At 36.2% G+C, this 21,216-nt stretch overlaps 1 protein-coding gene across 7 annotated transcripts in view; it reads left to right on the top strand.

The window, feature by feature from the left end:
- Nucleotides 1–21,216, top strand: part of DLG2 (discs large MAGUK scaffold protein 2) — a 2,253,656-nt gene that overhangs the window by 493,566 nt on the left and 1,738,874 nt on the right. For all 7 annotated transcript variants that reach the window (XM_051821188.3, XM_089332011.1, XM_051821160.3 and 4 more), the window contains one exon: nt 13,156–13,230. In XM_051821188.3, the coding sequence (XP_051677148.1) occupies nt 13,156–13,230 (75 nt within the window). The remainder of the gene's footprint in view (nt 1–13,155; nt 13,231–21,216) is intronic.

Raw genomic sequence — 21,216 nt, 5'->3', positions numbered from 1 at the left:
TCACCAGTTATGGTGGTATCCCCTCAAAGACTGTTAAAAATGTAGAACCTCAGACTGCATGCCAAAATTACTGAATTGGAATCTGGATCTTAATAAGATTCTTATTTATTTTGTATCTCTAGTTGGTTTTTTGCACTAAAGTTTGAGAAGCAGTGCCCCAGGATAAAGTCTGCATTGCTTAGCCTGGAATATAAGACCTTCTACAGTCTAGTCCTTGTCTAATTTTTCTGTCTTAGATCCCACTATACTCCATGCTTTAGTCAACTATTGAAAGTTATATTTGGTCCCTCCAAACGATGTAAATTCAATTCTCTTACTTATTTTTACCTTCTTTTCTTTATGTCCAGAGTGCCTCTCAGCTACCTATCATTACAACTTCATTATCATACTTCTTCTTAACCTTTATGACTCAGTTCAATGCAAAGTCCTCTGAAGTGCTTTTGTTGATACTATGCTGTGGGACTTAGACAGTTGTGCTTCACTAGCTCAATGTAGTTTATGTATCTTTGTAATACCTTTACTTATCTGTTCAATTAGTCTTTTCATGTGCCTATCGCTTGCTGGAATGTAAACCCCATGAGGACTACATGTCACATATGTATACATATAATGATATTTGTGCATTTAGATACACATGTTTAAGCATGTACATACACATACACATGCACACATGCACATTCATGTGCATATAAGGCATATTTCACATTATATGTGCTACCAAAGTAAGCACAAGGCATATTTCACAATAAATAATAAATCTTTGCACGCTCATAGATAGACTATTCAGTTGAGAGATAGGCAAAATGATGAACTTATCTGTGAATAGTTAGCAGACCTAAAGAGAGACTTTGAAATGTCATATTAATTTAAGTCATCAACTGCAAATCATTATACATATTGAAATAATCCAGTCCCAAAAAGACAAATGCCATATGTTTTCCTGATATGTGGTAACTAATAGAGTACCAAAAGTGTAATGTATAGTAGTGAAATTAACATTTTAGATCTGATGATTGTTTACAGTCCTTGTCTCCACTGTTGAGGAACAACATTTTCTCCTTCTTACTATTTGTTGAACTCTTTACTTAGTGTGGGGATTATCTAATGAGTATAAAGCAAACTGGAAGTGGATCACTGTAAAAATTAAGAGAAAGAATAAGGGAGGAAGGAGGAGGAAGGGTGGGAAGGGGAGGGTAAGGTGAGAAATATCACTGTGTTTTTAAATTGGTATATATAAAATACATGAAATTTTTATACCTAAAGTAAAACAAAAAATTAGAATCAACAAAAGTTATATATAATTTCTGTTGACAAGGAAAAATAACAAAAACACAAAGTCCTCATAAAGACAAACAAAAAGTCAACAGAAACATACACACGATAAACCAATTTATCATGATCATAATTTAAATTGCAAAAATTAAAATATAAAATACATAAAAGTCAATTGCTAATTTTAGTTAAAATAAGAGCTAAAGTAGTCATATCAACTTTCCAATTTGATCAAAGAATGTCAATTCATGTCCATTTAACTTCTCAGTGACTTAATGTATCATGACATTTAACCTTGTTTTGTGAAAAATTTGATTTTATAGTATACAAATATTTAATTTACATATATTATAAAGAAATACTTTCTATTATTTAATTTATAATAACTATAAACACAAAAGATTATAAAAAGTTATGTAATAAAAAACTTGAAATGACTTTATTTTCCTAAATTATCAGGTCATGAAGGAACTAAATAAATAATATATTATTTTTATTGTTAAAGCAGGATACATTATGTTGCACTCAGCTTTCAGGTTATATGCTTGTCTTGGAAGAGGTTCTTTACAATTCTGCTATTTTTGTTTTTTATATTAGTTTGCATTTCAGAGAACAAAGTGTATCAGTGCCATTGAAAGGCTTTACCTCAAGTAACCTCTCAAAGGAACTTTAAAAATTATCATGATTATTACTTGGAATTTGTCCAAGTAGCCACAAACACCACCAGCACTATGCAAAAGGGGTCTGGGATGGGTGTTGGGTTATTCTGTGATTAAGATCTGAGTTAAAGGTTTTAGGGACTTTCAAATTTTCCTTTAAAACTATTCTGAGACATCTAGATAGAAATGACTCTGAATAATTAAATAAAGCACTTTCCCCAGCAGCAGTGTAGTCAGCAATAAAGATTCCTCTTGAAGACCAATCACAGTAAAAAAAAAAAAAAAAAAAAAGAATTACCCAACAGTCAAATTTCAAGATAAACATTACCATTTATAATCCACATCAACTGAGTTTTAGTGTGAATGTGGAAACAGTTCATAAAGTATAAAATATTTTAGCTTACCTCTCATATTTCATGCTTTTACAAAGAGTTAAATGATATTTCATGTTCTATTTATGAAACCCCACAATAAAATATATTGTATTTGTTTCAAATAGTGTTTTAATTAGAAAATTGGAAATAGATTTGAACATTCTTGATGAGAAAAAGATTTGAAAACCATTTACAATAGACACCATAAATAAGGGGCCTGGCATTGTGGCATAATGGGTTAAGCCACCGCCTGCAACGCCAGCATCCCATATGTGCATCTGTTCAAGTCCACTCTAGCTGCCTGCTAATGTGCCTGGGAAAACAGCACAAAATGGCCCAAGTACTTGGGCCCCTGCACCCACATGGAAGACCGGAATTAATATCCTGGCTCCTGGCTTTAGCCTGGCACATCCCAAGCCTTTGAGGCCCTTTGGGGGAATGAACCAGCGGGTGGAAGCACTCTCTCTCAGTCCTTCCCTTTATAACCTTGCCTTTCAAATAAAGATAAATCTTTAAAGAAACCATAAATTAAAATGTAAATTTTTAGCAAAATAAATTCTCCTTTCCTTGGTCTTTGTTATGAATCTCCTAGGATTTCAAGCTGTAATGTTTTCTTGCTAGTCCTTTAAAATAAAACTGTCCTGAATTAATACACATGTAATTTACTCAGCAATTTGAAGTTCTATTTAAATCGAGGACAGATCTAATTGCTAGTTCTTCCTGGCTGACTGCTTGATGTTGGCTATGGTACCTGATCTAAAAAAGTGTGTACATTCTTTCATTGATTAACACTTGTCCAAAAATACATATTCATAGATGTCAGGAAGACAGGGCACATACACAGGTAACATCTATTTACTCCTTGTTTAAGTTACATTTTGCCAGAATTTAAGTATCTGAGAAAATTCTCTGATAAGAGAAGATTCTAAATTGGTGACATTTCATGTGTAGTTATTTTTCAGAAAAGCACTGTCCAGTGTATGTGCATTTTTTAAAATTTAAGAAGAACAAATTGATAAGACTTGCATATTTAATAGGTTGTAATTATGTCTTATCAAAAGCTAGACTTTTTAAATTCTTTATTCTTTGGAAATATGGTAATTGTCCCCTTTTCCATGTAGTTAATTATAAATTTCAGGAAGAATTACGTTTGCTAAATCTCTTCACTTTTTTTCTTTGTCTCTATGGTAGCAGTGAGAATAATACTGAATTGCTTTTAACTTACTTCTTTCCTCAAAAGATTGATCTTATTTTGAGGGACCTGAAATTTAAAATAGTTTTTATATTACTTGATAATTTGTTATTCCAAGAAAGCTTTTGCACAGATCAATTTCAAATATTTTGTGGGGGAAAGTAGCTTACTTTAGAAGTCATACTCTTTCCTGTGTTTCCATAGGACTTTGTGATTTCTGATGCAATAGATATGCCAATGAGCGTATTCACTGACTGCAGTGGTAGATAGTATCCAAACTTTCTTTCTTACAAGGAAAAACACATAATTTTAGCCTGTTTATCATTTCTTATCTTGTTTTAGTGTGCCATGATAGGATGCAAATATTAATTACATTTAAAGTACTTTACTAAACTATGTTTCTTAATCTTATACTTAGAAACTAAAATCAGTCCATTGAATCCAACTATGGGTAGTAATAATTCAACTTTGGAGATTTGTATAGCTTCAGAGAATATTGGAACTTATTTCTCCAAAATGCTGAAATACCATATGATATTTCTTAGCAATATTTACAGATCCATGTTTTCAAGTATGCTATCCCAAACTGCAACCAATTCTTTCTTTTTCAATTTATTTATTTATTTGAGAGGCAAAGTTACAGACAGGGAAAGGGAGAGACAGAGAGAGAGAGAGAGACAGAGAGACAGAGAGAGAGAGAGAGAGAGATATCTTCCATCTGCTGGTTCACTCCCCAAATGTCCACAATAGCCAGAGCTGGCCTGATCTGAAGCCAGGAGCCAGGAGCTTCTTCTGGATCTCCCACATGGGTGCAGAGACCCAAGCACTTGGACCATCTTCTACTGATTTCTCAGGCTGTTAGCAGGGTGCTGGATCAGAAGTGGTGCAGCTGGTTCTCGAACTGGGGCCCATATGGGATGCCAGCACCACAGGCAGAGGTTTAACCTACTGCGCCACAGCTCTGGCCCCTGCAAGTCAATTCTGACTCCCAAATTGGATTGTCTTAAAATTGCTGCAATATATCACTCATTCTATCTTTTCTATAGATTAATTGATGATAAATTACAGAGTTGTGATGTAAAGTTCTTGACACTTGCTAAGTTCTTCCTTAATTTTTTCTCATCTAATTTTCATTATAACCTTATAAAGTAAATCTCTATTTTTTTTTTTTTGACAGGCAGAGTGGACAGTGAGAGAGAGAGACAGAGAGAAAGGTCTTCCTTTTGTCGTTGGTTCACCCTCCAATGGCCGCCGCGGCCGGCGCGCTGCGGCCGGCGCACTGCACTGATCCGATGGCAGGAGCCAGGAGCCAGGTGCTTTTCCTGGTCTCCCATGGGGTGCAGGGCCCAAGCACCTGGGCCATCCTCCACTGCACTCCCTGGCCACAGCAGAGAGCTGGCCTGGAAGAGGGGCAACCGGGACAGAATCCGGCGCCCCAACCGGGACTAGAACCCGGTGTGCCGGCGCCGCTAGGCGGAGGATTAGCCTAGTGAGCCGCGGCGCCGGCCCAGTAAATCTCTATTTTATACTCAGTAGTGAGAATATAGTCTCAGAGAGGCTAACTAGCACAGGAGAAAGATCCAGGATTATTAAGATAAATATTAAGATTATGAAATTTATATATTTATCTTACCATCAATACAGTATATACAAGTTGTAGGCTAAGTGTACTGCATGTGTTATGTTGTATAATTCTTATGATAGTCTTTTTAAAAAGATTTATTTTATTTATTTGAAAGAGTTACAGAGAGCAGAGGCAGAGAGAGAGCAAGACAGAGAGAGGTCTTCCATCTGTTGATTCATTCTCCAAATGGCCGCAATGACTGGAGCTGGGCTGATCCAAAGACAGGAGCCAGTAGCTTCATCCAGGTCTTCTATGTGGGTGCAGGGGCCCAAGGATCATCCTCTGCTGCCTTCTCAGGCACATCAGCAGGGAGCTGGATCAGAAGTGGAGCAGCAGGGACTCTATGCACTAATTAGCCATTGGCTGTGGTCTGCTGACCTTGGCAAGTATCTTCATGGAGAGATAGGGAATTTTCAAAAGCATGAGGATGACTCAGCACCATCATCAATGCCCACTGAAAACTCCTTGTTCTCAGCATCCTACAGAGGATAAGTCAGCAATATTTTCTTCATTTACGGAAAAGGCAAATGCATGACTACCCCAAATGGTTTCAGTGTTTGTAAGGATTTCCTTAAAAACAAATTAGGCCATTCATTATAAACAACTTCCGAAAAGGAAGAAAATGAAAGGATAAGTCCAGGAATGGATGAAGTCATGTATGGAGGAACCTGAGGAATTATGTCCTAAATTGAATGAAAAAAGCACTAACCATGACTATGTTTTGCAATTGTGATCAATACATAGAACAAGGAGGACTCATGGGATATAATAATAGAATCTGCTTTATTTAGGGTTACCCATTGCTTGCTTAAAATGACTTAGTGTCTGGCACTGTGGCTCACTAGGCTAATTTTCCATCTGTGGCACAGGCACCCTGGGTTCTAGTCCTGGTTGGGGTGCTGGTTCTGTCCCGGTTGCTCGACTTCCAGTCCAGCTCTCTGCTGTGCCCCAGGAAGGCAGTGGAGGATGGCCCAAGTGCTTGGGCACTGCACCCGCATGGGAGACCAGGAGGAAGCACTTGGCTCCTGGCTTCGGATCGGCGCTGTAGAGGCCGCTGTAGCGCTGTAGCGCCATTTAGTGGGTGAAACAATGGAAGGAAGACCTTTCTCTCTGTCTCTCTCTCTCACTGTCTAACTCTGCCTGTAAAAAAGAAAAAGAAAAAGAAAAAAAAATGACTTAGTGTCCATAAGTAGTTCTTAGCCTACATTCTTAGTGAAAATTCTGGTAATCCAATAACTTTCCAAAATTTTCCCGTCATTTCAAGGGATTAAAAAACCATACAATCACTTTAAATCACAAATATAGTCTTGGATTAGCAACTTTATATTATCCTGTTCCAATATTAATCACAATAATGAACACTTTGAAAATAGATTGTCTCTTTCCTACTATGGGAGTTTCAGATAAGATATCTGCTTTAGGGGAGGGGCTCCTATAGTCTTCTCTTTTCTTCTTCCCTGTTTACTAGTTGGTTATTGATCCTTCCAAGTTTGGAGCAAGAGAGGCAAATAAAAGGAGAACTGAAAGTTTCTACAGAACTGAAGTTGTCATACTTTTGCCCTCTGATTCTGACTTATAATGATAATAATAATAAAAACAAAAATAGAATGCTGCTGACACTTATATAGTACTGATTATTTATAGATTATTTTCTGTGTGCTTTACTTATATTAACTCATTTCATCTTCATAACTGAGGCAAAGAGAAGTTAAGCAATTGGCTCAGGGACACCTAGCTATGGTGGATTTGAGATTTTATCCAGGCAATCATGTGTTAGACTTTCTCTCTTAAAGATACTTGTGAGTCTTTGGAAATTTCTTCTTCTGGGCCCCTCTCACTAAATCTCCTATGATGTGGATGATGTATTTCTTTAGCCTTAGGGTTTACAACAGTCTGCCCTTCAGAACATGTTATCGTAAAAATGTGACATGCATCATATGGTTCCAGAATCTGTCTTTTGCCTTTAAAAACTGATTATTCAGGCTGACCCAGATGAAGCCGTCTTTCCTGATTCAATAAACAATTTGCTGTGCTGTCTCTTTGGTTAAGCTTCTCAGGTGGGAGGAAGATCTTAGTATATTGGCCTCACAAACCAAAGGAAGTTACTTACACCAAAACTAGGTTCAGTTCCACTGATGCTCTATTACCAGTTGTGAAAAGTGAATCCCCTCAAATGTTCTTCAAAGAAATTCTCCCTTTTTTTAACTCACCTGTGATCCAACCCTTGCATACCTTCATTTTCAATAAGGTTCAGAGTCCTGAAACTTAGTAATTTCCCTTGAAAATTATACGTGCTACATAGCATCTGCTTTGGAATCTCATTTTATCATATTTTGATGGCTTAGGACTTCCAGTGTAACATCCTATGCATACAATGAAGTTACATTGAAAAGTCTGCATAAAAGATTACTTTGATGTAAAACCCTTTGAAATCCATTTATGCTGTTTTCATACTATACACTTCCATGGACTTATCAAAAACTCTTTGTATTTCTACCTATATTATTCTTTTGTACCTGTCAAAATTTGATTTCCTGTTTTTCTTTAAAATCATCCTCTGAAATTATATATTTTGGTGTCAAATAAGGAAATATTTTTAAAGAAAAAAACCATGTTTTGTCTCAATAAATTAGTTAGTTATACAAAATCATTCTTTCCTCTCAGTCATGGGTTACTAAGGCCCAGAACTGAGGTATTTCTTAATCAAGATCACTAATGTTTTGATTAAGAACTATCAGATAGTACATGGTGCTCCTTTAGTCTTTAAAGCCCTCTTATTCTTTAATATCCTGAAAGCATTACTGGAAAACTGAAGTTTCTCCCCTATTAAACTCTTCTTGACTCACCTTGTTAGAGTTCAGGATTTCCCTTTTGGCCTCAATTTCTCTGTGCATTTTTCCTAACTCTTGTTTAACCCTTATGTCTGCTTCTCAAGAATGTGTAAGATAAATATTTTTTTATCTTATCATGTCCCATTTTATTTGTTTCATATCAGTACTATTCTTTTAAAACTGCATGTTTGCTAGTTTGTCATTCTCCTTGGACTGAGAGCTTCTTTAGACAGATAATGAGTATTGACATTTATTTCTAATACAAGAGCTGGCAAGTAGAAATTGCTCTATGTATGTTTGTTGATCAACTAAATGAATGAATAAATGGTCCATATATATATATATATATATATATGTTTTACAGGCAGAGTGGATAGTGAGAGAGAGAGACAGAGAGAAAGGTCTTCCTTTTTCCGTTGGTTCACCCTCCAATGGCCGCCACAGCCAGTGTGCTGCGGCCGGCACACCGCGCTGATCCAAAGCCGGGAGCCAGGTGCTTCTCCTGGTCTCCCATGGGGTGCAGGGCCCAAGCACTTCGGCCATCCTCCACTGCACTCCCGGGCCACAGCAGAGAGCTGGCCTGGAAGAGGGGCAACCAGGACAGAATCCGGCGCCCCGACTGGGACTAGAACCTGGTGTGCCGACTACAAGGCGGAGGATTAGCCTAGTGAGCCGCGGCGCCGGCCCGGTCCTAATATTTTTATGGGGTTTATTTGGAAAACAGAGTGACAGTGAGAGATAGAGTGAGATCTTCCATTCACCAGTTCACTCCCCAGATGACCACAACTGCTGGTCTTGGTCTCAGCTAAAGCCTGGAGTTAGGAATTTCATTGGGTCTCCCAGTTGGGTGGCAGGGACCCAAGTACTTGGGCTATCTTCTGTTGCTTCCTCAGGCATATTAGCAGGGAGCAGCTAGGACTCAAATCAGCCTCTGATATGGGTTGCTGATGTCTCAGACCATGACTTAACCTGCTGTGTCACAAGATCCACCTGATCCTAGTATTTAACCATAGTTTAACTTAACATGTTATATTTTCTAAAAGGTTTGGAGTTTTTGGAGAGGAAGTATGATAATTTAAATTTTTATATCTCTCATTGTACTTTCTGTGTGATACATGTTTGATTAGTGAAAGAGGGATAAATGAATGAATGAGTATATGTATTGTTCTATCATGTAAATTCCTAGCCTAGTAAAACCCCTTATGATTATGAAAATCATTTTACTGTGAACAAAACAACAGAATCTTTTAGTTCTTATTCTACTTTCAGAAGAACATGCTATTTTGAATGAAACATTTAGGTTAATATTTTATTTAAATACAGCAGTTCTCATCCTATCACACATAACTTTTTCTGAGGATGAAATGGTTAAATGTCTATAAAAGTACTCTACAAATTGCAAAGCACCATAACAGATAGATTGCTGATGTACAAAATCTTTCACAGTCTTTCTGGGGATAGGATTGGATGAGACGATCTTCAGAGTTTTCTTTGTTGAGTGTTTATAACTGTTCACATTATTTATAGTTACATATTTATATAATCAACCTAAGGTAAAATTGGTTAGAATATTTGCCTTATTTTCTCAAGATATCCTGGAATGAAATACATGAAGATGTCAGTTCCAAAAATAACAGTGAAAGAAGATGAAAAACTTGGGAATATTTATCTAGTTTTAAAAGACCAAACCCACAGATAGTTTTGTCTCTTTTTTATACATAAAACTTATTTACTTATTTGAAAGATAGAGTTACAGATAGAATGAGAGACAGAAAGAGAAATCTTAGATCTGCTGGTTCAGTCTTCAAATGGCTGCAAAGGTCAGGGCTGAGTCAGGTTGAAGCTGGGAGTCAGAAGCTTCATCTGGTCTCCCATGTGGGTGCAGGGGTCCAAGTACTTGGGCCATGCTCTGCTGCTTTCCCAAGGTACATTATCAAGGAGCTGGATTAGAAGTGGAGAAGTAGGGACTTGAATAGGCGCCCAAATGGGTGGGATGCCAGTGTCACAAGCTGTGGCTTTACCCACTATGCCACAGTGCTTGCCACAAGTTTTGTCTCTTAAAAGGACCTGTTTTTCAAGGACAACCTTACAAATCCTGAATCCTGATGAAGTAACATAATGATAATTTATAGGTATAAACATTCTGTGTTAAGTAGATGTGAAAGAAATAACAACTATTTTGGGGGCATTCATTACCAACTTCTATCATAAATATTTGCTTAGAGAATTGAGTTGTCTCCTGAGGAAATTCTAATGTCTCCATTTAAATTTTTGCATAAGAATTAACCTATAGGTAGTCTCCTCTCTAGGGTGTCCTTTACCCCAGTATTCATGTCAGTCTGATTGCCTTTTCTAAAGGATGGGGATTGTGCCAAGTAGGTGGTACCACCAAATATGGCATGCCACAGTGTACACACTAAATGCTTTTTTTTTTTTTTTTAAAAGATACTAGAAGAGAAAAAAGAAGACATAGCAAAACAGAAAACTTTAAAAACCCATTTACTTCACCTACTGTAGTAATCTTGACCCATGTTCAATCATGTGTTTGTTAAGTAGAGTGAATTGTTAGATAAACCATGAAGTTGAGATCTCCAATAGCCACACTCTAGTGGAAGGCTCTTTTGAATTCCTCTAATATAGTGGTTCATAATCTTTGCCATTGCTCAAATTCACAGGGAGAATAGCCTTTTCTGCTGGTATTCTTCATGCCCCAACATGACTCATCAGTAGATCAGAATAATAGAGACTATCAATTGTAGGGTGTATCCTTTGGTAGAAGCAGAATATTAAATTCTCCAAAGGATTATAAAATTTGGAAAAGATTGATGAGTAAATTTGGTTCTTCCTCTCCCCACATGGAATCATGGATATAACACAACCCTCTTATTTTACAAATGAGAAAATTGAGGTTTAATGTGTAAAAGTAACTCTCCCATAGTTTAAAAAATAGATTGATGGGAACACTATACTAAAATCCAAACCTTAACTTCTATTCCAATCTTATTTTTGTTCTGACCAAACACTGTGTATTAATAATTATGTTTACATGACATCTGTCTTTAGTAAACCTTTTTATTTGGTCCTGTGTAATCAAATTTTTAACTTCCTTGGCTAAAACACTCATGAGAAGGCCTTAGTATCAACATTTGAGTTCTAATGGAATGAGATATACTTACATAGATTTCTACCCTTTTTTGCATCCTGTGCTGTATCTATAGAAGTTCAAAAACACCTGTTTGTTCTTGCAATACGTTATGAATATTTATATTCCTCCACTTAAGCACAGAGCACTTATTTACTGATTTTGCCTCTTTACTATGTGCTTTTTGAAGATTTACACCATCTATACATGAAACAAGCCTCTTTTTATCACTACTGACATTAACAGTAATTGTGAATTATTCTAAAGGAAATATTCCTCACCTTTAACATTTTGTTATTAGTTTTCATAATTAGACATCATAATAACTAGAATTTTAACAGTGCTTTCAAGTTTCTAAAGTTTAACCTGCATGTAGATAAGTTGCACTTATTGATTTGGCTTAAACTATGAAAATAGGAAAACAAATATTCTTATTACTTCATGTGTGTTTATTACTAGCAACCTTGCAACTGGTGGTAATGATTTGAGGTGAATTGGTATCTATCATCCAATAACATTCCTGTGAATTTGGCCAGATGTGACTACCATGAGTACCTTGTAGCTATATGATATGGCCAAACTTAACTTGAGGTTGTGGTCATCTGACAGCAGTCAAGTGTACCTATGTACCCAGTTGGTGCTGCATGTCATATTTCAATTTAAACAAGAAAACTTAGCATGGAGATTGATGATTGAAGTTTATTTTCATACTGACTTTATCCTTAATCACTCATATGGCACTCTAGTGCTTAGTGATATAAATAGATCACCAAAATAAACATTCTACAAAGCTTATAAATCACACACACACACAAAAATCTTAGCATGATAGGTATGCTGAACTCAGGATTTTATTTCACTAAATCAGAAATGTTGGGTTTATTGATAAGATTAAATCAGATAGAATGATGATATGCCTTAAGCCTCATTAAACAGATACAAAATAAAAAAATATATACCAGGGGCAGCTTCCTGTAGAGTCAAGAACATATATGGGTATCAGATTCAACCAGGTTCTTGCTGAAATCCTAATTATCCTGTTTTCAAGTAGGGTGACTTTTAGGAAGTTGCTTAACTTCTCTAACCCTTAGTTTTCTCCACTGTAAAATGGTCATAATAATACTCTGTCCATGTTTGTTGTGTGGACTGATGATAATGTAATGTGTCTGGAACATTTCCTAACATACTTAGTAGCTGAATAAATCACAGTTGTGGTATTTGTGATGATTACTAACATTGTTAATATGCCTTTATTATTGCTGAGTGTACAATGAGAAAATAAAAGATAAAAGATGTTTTACTAGAATCCTCTGTATTGATGTAACTAATCAATTCTCATCATTACGAGAAGGATGGACATATATTGTTGGTTAAAGGGAATCACTTTACTCTTTTTAAAAGACCAGTTAGACATGAATTTACAGGAATTACAACAGAAAAATAGGTTAATTAGAGATACATTTTTCATGTAGAAAGAAGTGCCTGGCAAATGGCTTAGAACATCAAACCTCTGGCCCCTTATATAAACTGTTTCATTTCTCTTTGCAGTTTCCGAGGTGACAGGAAAGGTCTCTAAGATCTTTCCTTTTCAGCTCTATGTTTTGGAGTTCTGTAAAATGCCCTAAAGAGAATTACCACCCCTAGTTTATAGTTGAGAATGGGCACAAATAAACAAACCTTTCAATCCCTTGATTCAAGTGATCTTAGAGAGGGTTACAGCCTGAGTCAGTGATGTCTGAACCTGGAAAAGAGCAGAACAGTTGAGCCTCTGAGTTAAGAAAGTTATTGATGGTTCCTCTTGGAACCTGGAAGGCCAGCTGCTGAGAAAGCTTTGTGCCAAAAATCTAATACTTAGAGTAATAAAATAAAAAAGGATAATTTCTTATGTTTTGATAAGTGTAGAAATTGTATGCCTAGTCTGCAGCACTGCAAAAACAAATCATTCTCAAAGGTTTCTGCAATACTTGTAAATATGGTAATAAACATACTGATAATATGTCAGAAAGTATGTAATGCTATATATAATATATAGAACATAACATTGTTTTTACTTATTTGCAGCAAAACCAAGGCAAATGCCCAGCCCAGAATTGTTCAGTGGAAGCCCCTGGTTGGATGCCTGTTCACCACTGTACTGTAAGTTTGATTATTTCAAGATTGGCCAGCTTGAAATAGAAATATTTTTATATTTTGTAACAACTGCAGTGAAATGAGCTAGAATGCTTGCTAGATTTCTATAGTAAAGCAAACCATTTGAAAGAAGAAAATGTCTTTTCAGAAAGGTTTTCATTATTCAAAAACTATCAAACTATCATTAGGCATTCCATGTTTTTTTTTTTTTTGAGTCAGGATAACTTGCAAAGTATTTCTGTAAAGGGTTATTGATGAGTTATAGTGGATGGTCCTTAAAATGAATATATTTGCTTATATATTTGTATGAATAGATGCATATTCAGCAATGTTTGAGTTGATTTTGGATGCCTTACAGAAGGATGCATTCTCTTTGCTCATGCTTGTGTTCACTGCTTAATAGTGATGAGTAAATATACTTGAAAATTTCAAGTTTTCTTGGTGTAATAATGGTCTCTGTATTTGTATGGAATCTTCCATAAGAGAATTTTCAAGTGCCTTAGAAACAAACAGGTACTCTGTCATTATTCTTCTGTTACAGATGGGAGCATTAAATGCAAAGGGAGTAAGAGAAGCGTACCCGTTGTAGAGTTAGTAAGAGGTCCCAGACACCTTACCACTCCTTTCCATTACTTGCTGTGCTCTGAAGTAAATGTGGAAAGTGGCTGATTTATATAAAAGTTTCTTATACATGCATTGCCTGATAGGAATGACAATGGTTCCTCTGGGAATTGTATATGCTATAACTGACAGTTTGCCTGTCATGGAATAATTTGTACATTATGGGGACAAGAAATTAGAAAGTAACCTTTTGGGCATTCCTCTCATTTAACCCTGCTTATAGGCAATATAGAAGAGGTATGTGCTGCTTTTTAAATAGCTTCATCTATGATTGAGGTACAAGCCACTGAAGGGTGCAGCTGGACTGCTATAGCATGACATATGACTATATTATAAGGCAGTGGACCCAGGGAGGTTGCTTTTTGATTCAGAACATGTAGGAGATGAAGTTCTTTATTTGGTTTTTGTTTATCTCTGTAAAGCAGAGGAGGTGAGACCATATTTAGTGAGAGAGATGATGATACTAAATTTTGGAGAGATTCCTATGATATATAAGCAGTTCAGACTTGTTAGAGACTTAGGATATGAAGTTTTCACATTTTTATGAACAGGTGGTTAGAGGGGAGTGCATATTCAAGGACTACTGATGTCAGAGAAAGGATAAGTTTTAATATTTCTAGTTTCATAAATAATTTCTTTTATTTGATTTCTGATGATATTATCTCACAATTACTAATCTACTTCTCCAAGGAGGCCATGAGCTCTCCAGTGTCCTAGTGTAATTATGCTTAGAAAAATCCATGGTATATGGAAGGAGTTCTGTGATTTCTTCTTTAGTAAGTTTTAGAAAATTGTGTCACCACTTGGTAAAGAGAAATAGTGATGCTATTTTATTCTCTTAGGTTGGTAGTTTCCATTTCTCACCTTCCTGAATCCTTTTATACTTTTCCTGTCATGAGAGTACCATAGAATATGTTTTGAGAAATTTTGTTTTCAAACTGAACAACATTTAGTAATTCCATTTAGCTATGTCTGGCACTCTGCCAATTTCTGGAAATATGAACATGAATAAGGTAATGTTCCTATTATTATCAAACATATCCATTTTAACACCAATAAGAATTTCTGATTAGTAGCTGACCTCTTCTACACAGGCAATTTCAGACCAAAATAAATGAACTCTGACATTTTAGTTACTTTATACTGTCTTATTATAGGTAATTGCTTTATTAGAATCCTGATTTCTGCATTATTAGAAATAATTCACCCTTACAGTAAGATCCCTTGGGATCTAGGGATCCCAGATTAGTTCTTCCTGTTATAGGAACTTGAGAAAACTAGACTGGTGACTATATTATGATTTTTCCTGAAATCACAAATCAGAAGTGTTAATATTAAAGTATGATTCTCAGTCCTGTGGCCAGATGAGAGCATCAGAAAGTGGGTATTTCTTCTCAATTCTGGCGTGGGATTGGGAGCTGCTGGTTGCATGAATTTCCTTTGTGATTTACTTGAGAGTAATTATATCTCCCAGTGGTGCACAGATTTTTCACAAGAGTTGTGCAACACAAAATGATATGCTTTCCCTGAAAGTTATCCCCCATCCACAGGTGAGCTCCTAGTGCACATGCTGGGACTGTATGTCTCTGCCCCTGTTTGTCCCTGGCCATAACTGACTGATGGTTCTGGGACAGAAATCTGCTCCAAGCAAGGCCAGTTGTATTCTTTTACCTGTTATTTTGAAATTTCTATTAAAGGGAAAAAAATCAAACTAATAATCATTAGTATCTAATCAGATGCATAATAGTACACAATTGAAAAAAATGTGAACACGAGTTGTTGAGACCCTTAGAGCTGGCCTAAATGAAAGAGTCTTCAAAAAGTTCATGGAACACTGTTAGCAGTAAAACTGTGCATGGATTTCAAACATTTTACATCAAAATAAGCTTTCTTTTAGGTTCACTTTTCCAAGAGCTTTTGTGTCTTTCCTTTTGGAGTTTTACTTATTCAGGTTTCTCTTTAATTCTGCAAAATTTTCTAATAGCCTGTTGTTAATAAGTAAATTTCCCTCCTTATTTAGATTTTATTTTGTTTTGTTTGTTTGGAGTTTCTTCTTTGATTTACTTGCAATCAAAATGAAAAAGAGAAAGGGGAAAAAATGAATATGTAGAGTCAGCCTCATTTACTCAGTATTCCCTAGGCCTAATGAGTGTAATGAATAGTTTCAGACAAAAAGAATATTCAGAACACTGTAATCTTCAGAATTTATAGTAGTCTATTCCTTCCAAATGTCTGACTGTGTGAAACACTTGGGTACATTAAAAAAAGACCAAAAATATCTAATAATGACTTCATTTGCAATATAAATGGGAAATATAGATAGTAAACTAAGCAATTAGCATATATATTTATATAACAAACAGCTACATATAATATGTGAAGTAATTATGGTATTAATTTCCATTTTCTCATATCTTAGGGAATAGTGAAAATCTTAGCTCCATGTGTTTATGAGGATAATTGTATTGTTTCAAAGTCTCCAAAGACTTAAGCAGTCCATAAGTAAATTTATATATATGTACATGCATAATAAATAGGCTCTATTTGTGCAATTTTCGAGTTCAATTAATCCTCTCCTACATTCCTCTCTTCACTCTCCTACTCTTGCTTTTTGTTTTAGGCTTTATTACTTTTTGCAGGAAAAGTCTTGGTCTTTTCTGTGTGCATTTGCCCCAAGTTCATTTTAAGTACAGAGTTTTATCATTGATTTTCTTAAAAAGGTTTAAATCTTCAAATTGCTTTGCAAATGCCTTGTCACTGGTTACATATTGCCTTGAAAATGACTTCTGTTAGGATTTGTCCCTTCTCTTCCTGGATATTCTCAATTTGGCAGCACACACCTATGTAGTAATGAGTCCAAGAGGTTTTGTTTTTAAAGACTTTTCCTTTTAGCTAGAACTATAATGTGCTGATTGGAGTTCAAGCAGAAAAGGCATTTCACTTTCAGTAGTTATACAAAAACATTATTATACTTCCTGAATTATTATAAATGGAATATTTTTCCTAGTGAGAAGTATGACAGTTTGTTTATCTTTCATTGTTTAACTACATTAATAACTAGAATGAAATCCTTCCTTATCCCTGCACTTTAAATTTAATTGGGTTGTATGCCTCATTGGTTTGTATGACCATGTATGAACACAATGGTTACCTCTGTTCCTGACACTTGTAAACAACTGAGAAGATGCCCACAGGTTCTGGGACTCAGGTGAAGACTGGCACATTTTTGAATATGGAGTGAACTAGGTTATGAATTATATTTGGCACTGGGAAATAAAGAACCTTGAACATTATCAGTTGCAAGAGGCTGCTGCATTTTAGCGAGCATATTTTTGGACCATTCAGTCCAGCTATCGCCAGTGCATGGAGTTGATCATTTTGAGGAATATACGCAGACCCGATTCTTCATTATTGGGTATTATTTAGATATGTCTATATTGTGTGATTTTTATTGACTAGGCATATCAAATATGAATAAACATACTTTGGCTAGAATAATTACTTTGTTTTTCTGCACATTCACTTACACCCTAGTGGAACTTAAAGGATAATGTTAGGAGAGGAGTTTTTAAAAAGCTAAGTTGAAAATAGAGTCCATGCTATTAAGGAGCTCATCAAAAATATTCCTATATCTAAGTACAGTTATCCCTTGATATCTATGGAGAATTGATTCCAGGACTCTCTTCAGATACTAAAATCTGTTGATGCACAAGTTCTTGTGTTATATGGCAAAGTATTTGCATATAATCTTTGCAGTTCCTCCCATATACTTTAAGTCACCTCTAGATTACTTATAGTTCCTAACTAGTTTAAATGTTATATAAAAGGTTGCTTTTGTGTGGGGAATAATGACAAGTATACAATCTGTACGTGTTCAGTGCAGATGCATTTTTTTCTGAATATTGTTGATCTGTGATTGGTTGAATCCCTGGTTGCAAACACCACAGATACAGAAGGCCAACTGTGTTTCTGTTGTTGTATACCATGCACTCATAAGTAAATATAGGAAACATTTTTTCAATCATGTAAGCACTGTCAAATTAAAATACTGCACTCTGAATACAACAACTCTTTTTTAATCATTCAAGAAACATTTACTGGGGCAGGTATTTGGTGTGGTGGTTAAGACACCAATTATAATGCCTACATCCCATATTGGAGTGCCTGGGTTCAAGTTCCAGTTCCACTTCAGTTTCCAGCTTCCTGATAATGTGTACCCTGGGAGCCAGTAGGTGATGGCTCAAGTTCTTGGGTTCTGGCTCCCACATGGGAGACCTGGATTAAATTCTGGGCTTCTGATTGCCATCTGGCCCAGTCGTGACTTATGGGCATTTAGGAAAATGAACCATCAGAAGGAAGACCTCTCTTGTTGTGTTTCTGCCTCTCTTTCATATAAAATGAAAATAAATTAATAAAAATTTGTGAAGAGAAACATTTAAGTTGTAATTGACACTCAGACTTCTTAATATACAGAAGGAGACAATACATGTAAATAAATAATTATTCTTGGTAATACGTTCTATAATACTAGTTTATTCAAAGAGCTATAAATATTGAGAATGGAAACTTACCTGGAGAAGTACTTTGGGAAACAAAAACAAACCCACAACAGTTGATCGTAGTTAAGGGTACAAGTAGAAATGAGTAGGATCTGTGTTAAAATATTAATTTTGCTACTTACCAGCTGTATAACCTTGGATAATTTCATCTTTGAGTTTCTTCAAAGTATTTTGATATTTACATAAGATAATGAATAGAAAATATTAACATAGCACCTGGCATGAGGCAATTGCTTGATAATTGCTCCGAGGAAAGAAAAAAAAGTTTCAGTAACTCTAAAAGCGAGCAAGATGGGAGCAAGAGCACAAAAAACCAGCAATATTTGAACTCATTTTTAATTTAGGACTACTTATTTGGGTTTACTTAGGAGAACCAGGAAAAGGATCCAGGGGGTAATATACTCTATAAGACTTTTTTTTTTTTTTTTTTTTTTTTTTTTTTTGACAGGCAGAGTGGATAGTGCGAGAGAGAGACAGAGAGAGAAAGGTCTTCCTTTGCCGTTGGTTCACCCTCCAATGGCTGCCGCTGCTGGCGCGCTGCGACCGGCGCACCGCACTGATCCGATGGCAGGAGCCAGGTACTTATCCTGGTCTCCCATGGGGTGCAGGGCCCAAGCACTTGGGCCATCCTCCACTGCACTCCCTGGCCACAGCAGAGAGCTGGCCTGGAAGAGGGGCAACCGGGACAGAATCTGGCGCCCCGACTGGGACTAGAACCTGGTGTGCTGGCGCCGCAGGGTGGAGGATTAGCCTAGTGAGCCACGGCGCCTGCCCTCTATAAGACTTTGAAAGCAGAAAACTTGCAGCTCTTAAAAGGAAGCTTTTTGCTCTCTGGCGGGCAAGAAGTGATGATACAGGAATGTCATGTTTAACAGGAGATGTTTGTCTTCTGAGTAACATGCGAGGAGTGAGGCCAAGCATTCCTTTTCTTTCAAAAACATTTTAACATTTCCCAACCATGTCTCTCCAGATTATTAAAGTAATTTTTCTTTTTTTTTGTGAGAAATCAATAAAAGCAGCCGTTTCTCAAAGAAACCAGAGATGTTCTTTTAAAGTGTTAATTGTTTCAACATGTTCTCCTTGACTGCCTCATGTTACCCACAGTTGGGATCATCTGTTCTAATTGAAACCAGTTAATACAACATGCAGAAGATACTCTGCAATGGTCATAAATGGAGTTTTTCTTCATTTGCTTGTGGCTTCTCCCCACTTTTTTTTTTTTTTTCAAAGTGCTTTGTGTGACCTAATTTTCTGTGTAGCCCACTTGAATGTCCGTTTCATGACACTCAGAAACATCTAATCCAGTCATAAAATAGTGTGTGTGTGTTCTCTGGTTGTTTCCAGAATTCCTGTGAACACAGCAGCTGCTGAAAATTCTGCTGCTGGGAAATTACATCCAAATCCTGTCTTTCCAAAGACTTTTATTTTTTTAGGGCAAGATTTTCATACCATCAGCAGTCAGGACATTATCAGATGATCATAGTTTTAGGAAAATTACAGAAAATTGTAGAGTGTAGGACCTTAAATTGGTGGGCACTGAGATTAGAGTGTTTCTGGCCATATGGGTGGCAGTCATGGAGTTAGAAAAAATCCAAAGGGGAAATATCTCAGAGAAAGTACACTGCACTCTAAGAAATGTGAGCTGTGTGGAATGGCTCTGGTTTCAATTTTGCTGTAGTCAGGGGCTGTAAATCAAGGAAAGTGTAAGTGAGATAAGATTGATATAATGGATACATTGTTACTGTTTCCTTTCTTCTGGTTCTCAATAATACTTTACACTAGTTCTGTCTCTGGTTTTCAAAGACTACCAGGAACTGCAGTACTGAGACAAAATAATTTTGTTACACTGTCTTTGAAACAAGCAGAGAAAGGAAACCCACTGTGTTTATGAGAGAGGGCATTGGTTCATGGGAGAGATATGTAAGGGGCATTCCCAGTGAGCACCCATAAAACCAACACAGTGAATATAACAGAAAATGGAGAAATATATTCACAGGCATGCCCTGGGTGAAGAGATAGAGGATGCAAGTCATAAGGTGGCTGCCTAGATCTCAGAATTAAGATGGCACAATGGTAGATAGCCATCTGGAAACAAAAGGCAAATCCACATAACACTGAGGTCAGTTAAATTTATGTTCTGTGTGCCAAGCTTCCTTTTTCTGTATTTTTTTATATTCTATAATTTCCTCTCTATCCAACTACTGATTTACCACTTCTTCCTTTTTTTAGGGGGGGGTGGGTTATTGAAAGACCTGGTAGACATAGAATAAAGGTAAATCTTAATTATATTTTCTTTTGCGAATTTGGAATTTTTTTGGTTTATTTGTTGCTATTTTCCTCCAGAGTTCTTTATTATTTTTCACAGTTGCATAGATATAATTCACACACCATATAATTCACCTACTAATGTAAACAGCTCAATGATTTTTTTGTCCATTCACATAGTTTTGCAACCATAGCAATTAATGTTAGAACATTTTCGTGACCCCTAAAAAAAGCTACAACCATTAGTAGTCATTCCCCATTCATTCTCCCCTGGCCCTTAAAAAACACTTATCTACAGTTTCTATAGATTTGGCTATTCTAAATACTTCTTAGGATAGAATTATGTTACAGGCAACATTTTGTGATTGACTCTTTTTTATTTTTTTCTTATTTAGTAAATATAAATTTCCAAAGTACAGTTTATGGATTACAATGGCCCCCCCCCCATAATTTCCCTCCCACTCACACCCCTCCCATCTCCCGCCCCCTCTCCCATTCCATTCACATCAAGATTCATTTTCAATTCTCTTTATATACAGAGGATCGA

This window comes from Oryctolagus cuniculus, chromosome 1 (genome assembly GCF_051225735.1).
Source record: "Oryctolagus cuniculus isolate XC-2025 breed Fujian yellow rabbit chromosome 1, ASM5122573v1, whole genome shotgun sequence".
Lineage (NCBI taxonomy): Eukaryota > Metazoa > Chordata > Mammalia > Lagomorpha > Leporidae > Oryctolagus > Oryctolagus cuniculus.
The sequence above is the reverse complement of the archived record's forward strand: the minus strand, read 5'-3'. Positions and strand labels throughout refer to the sequence as shown.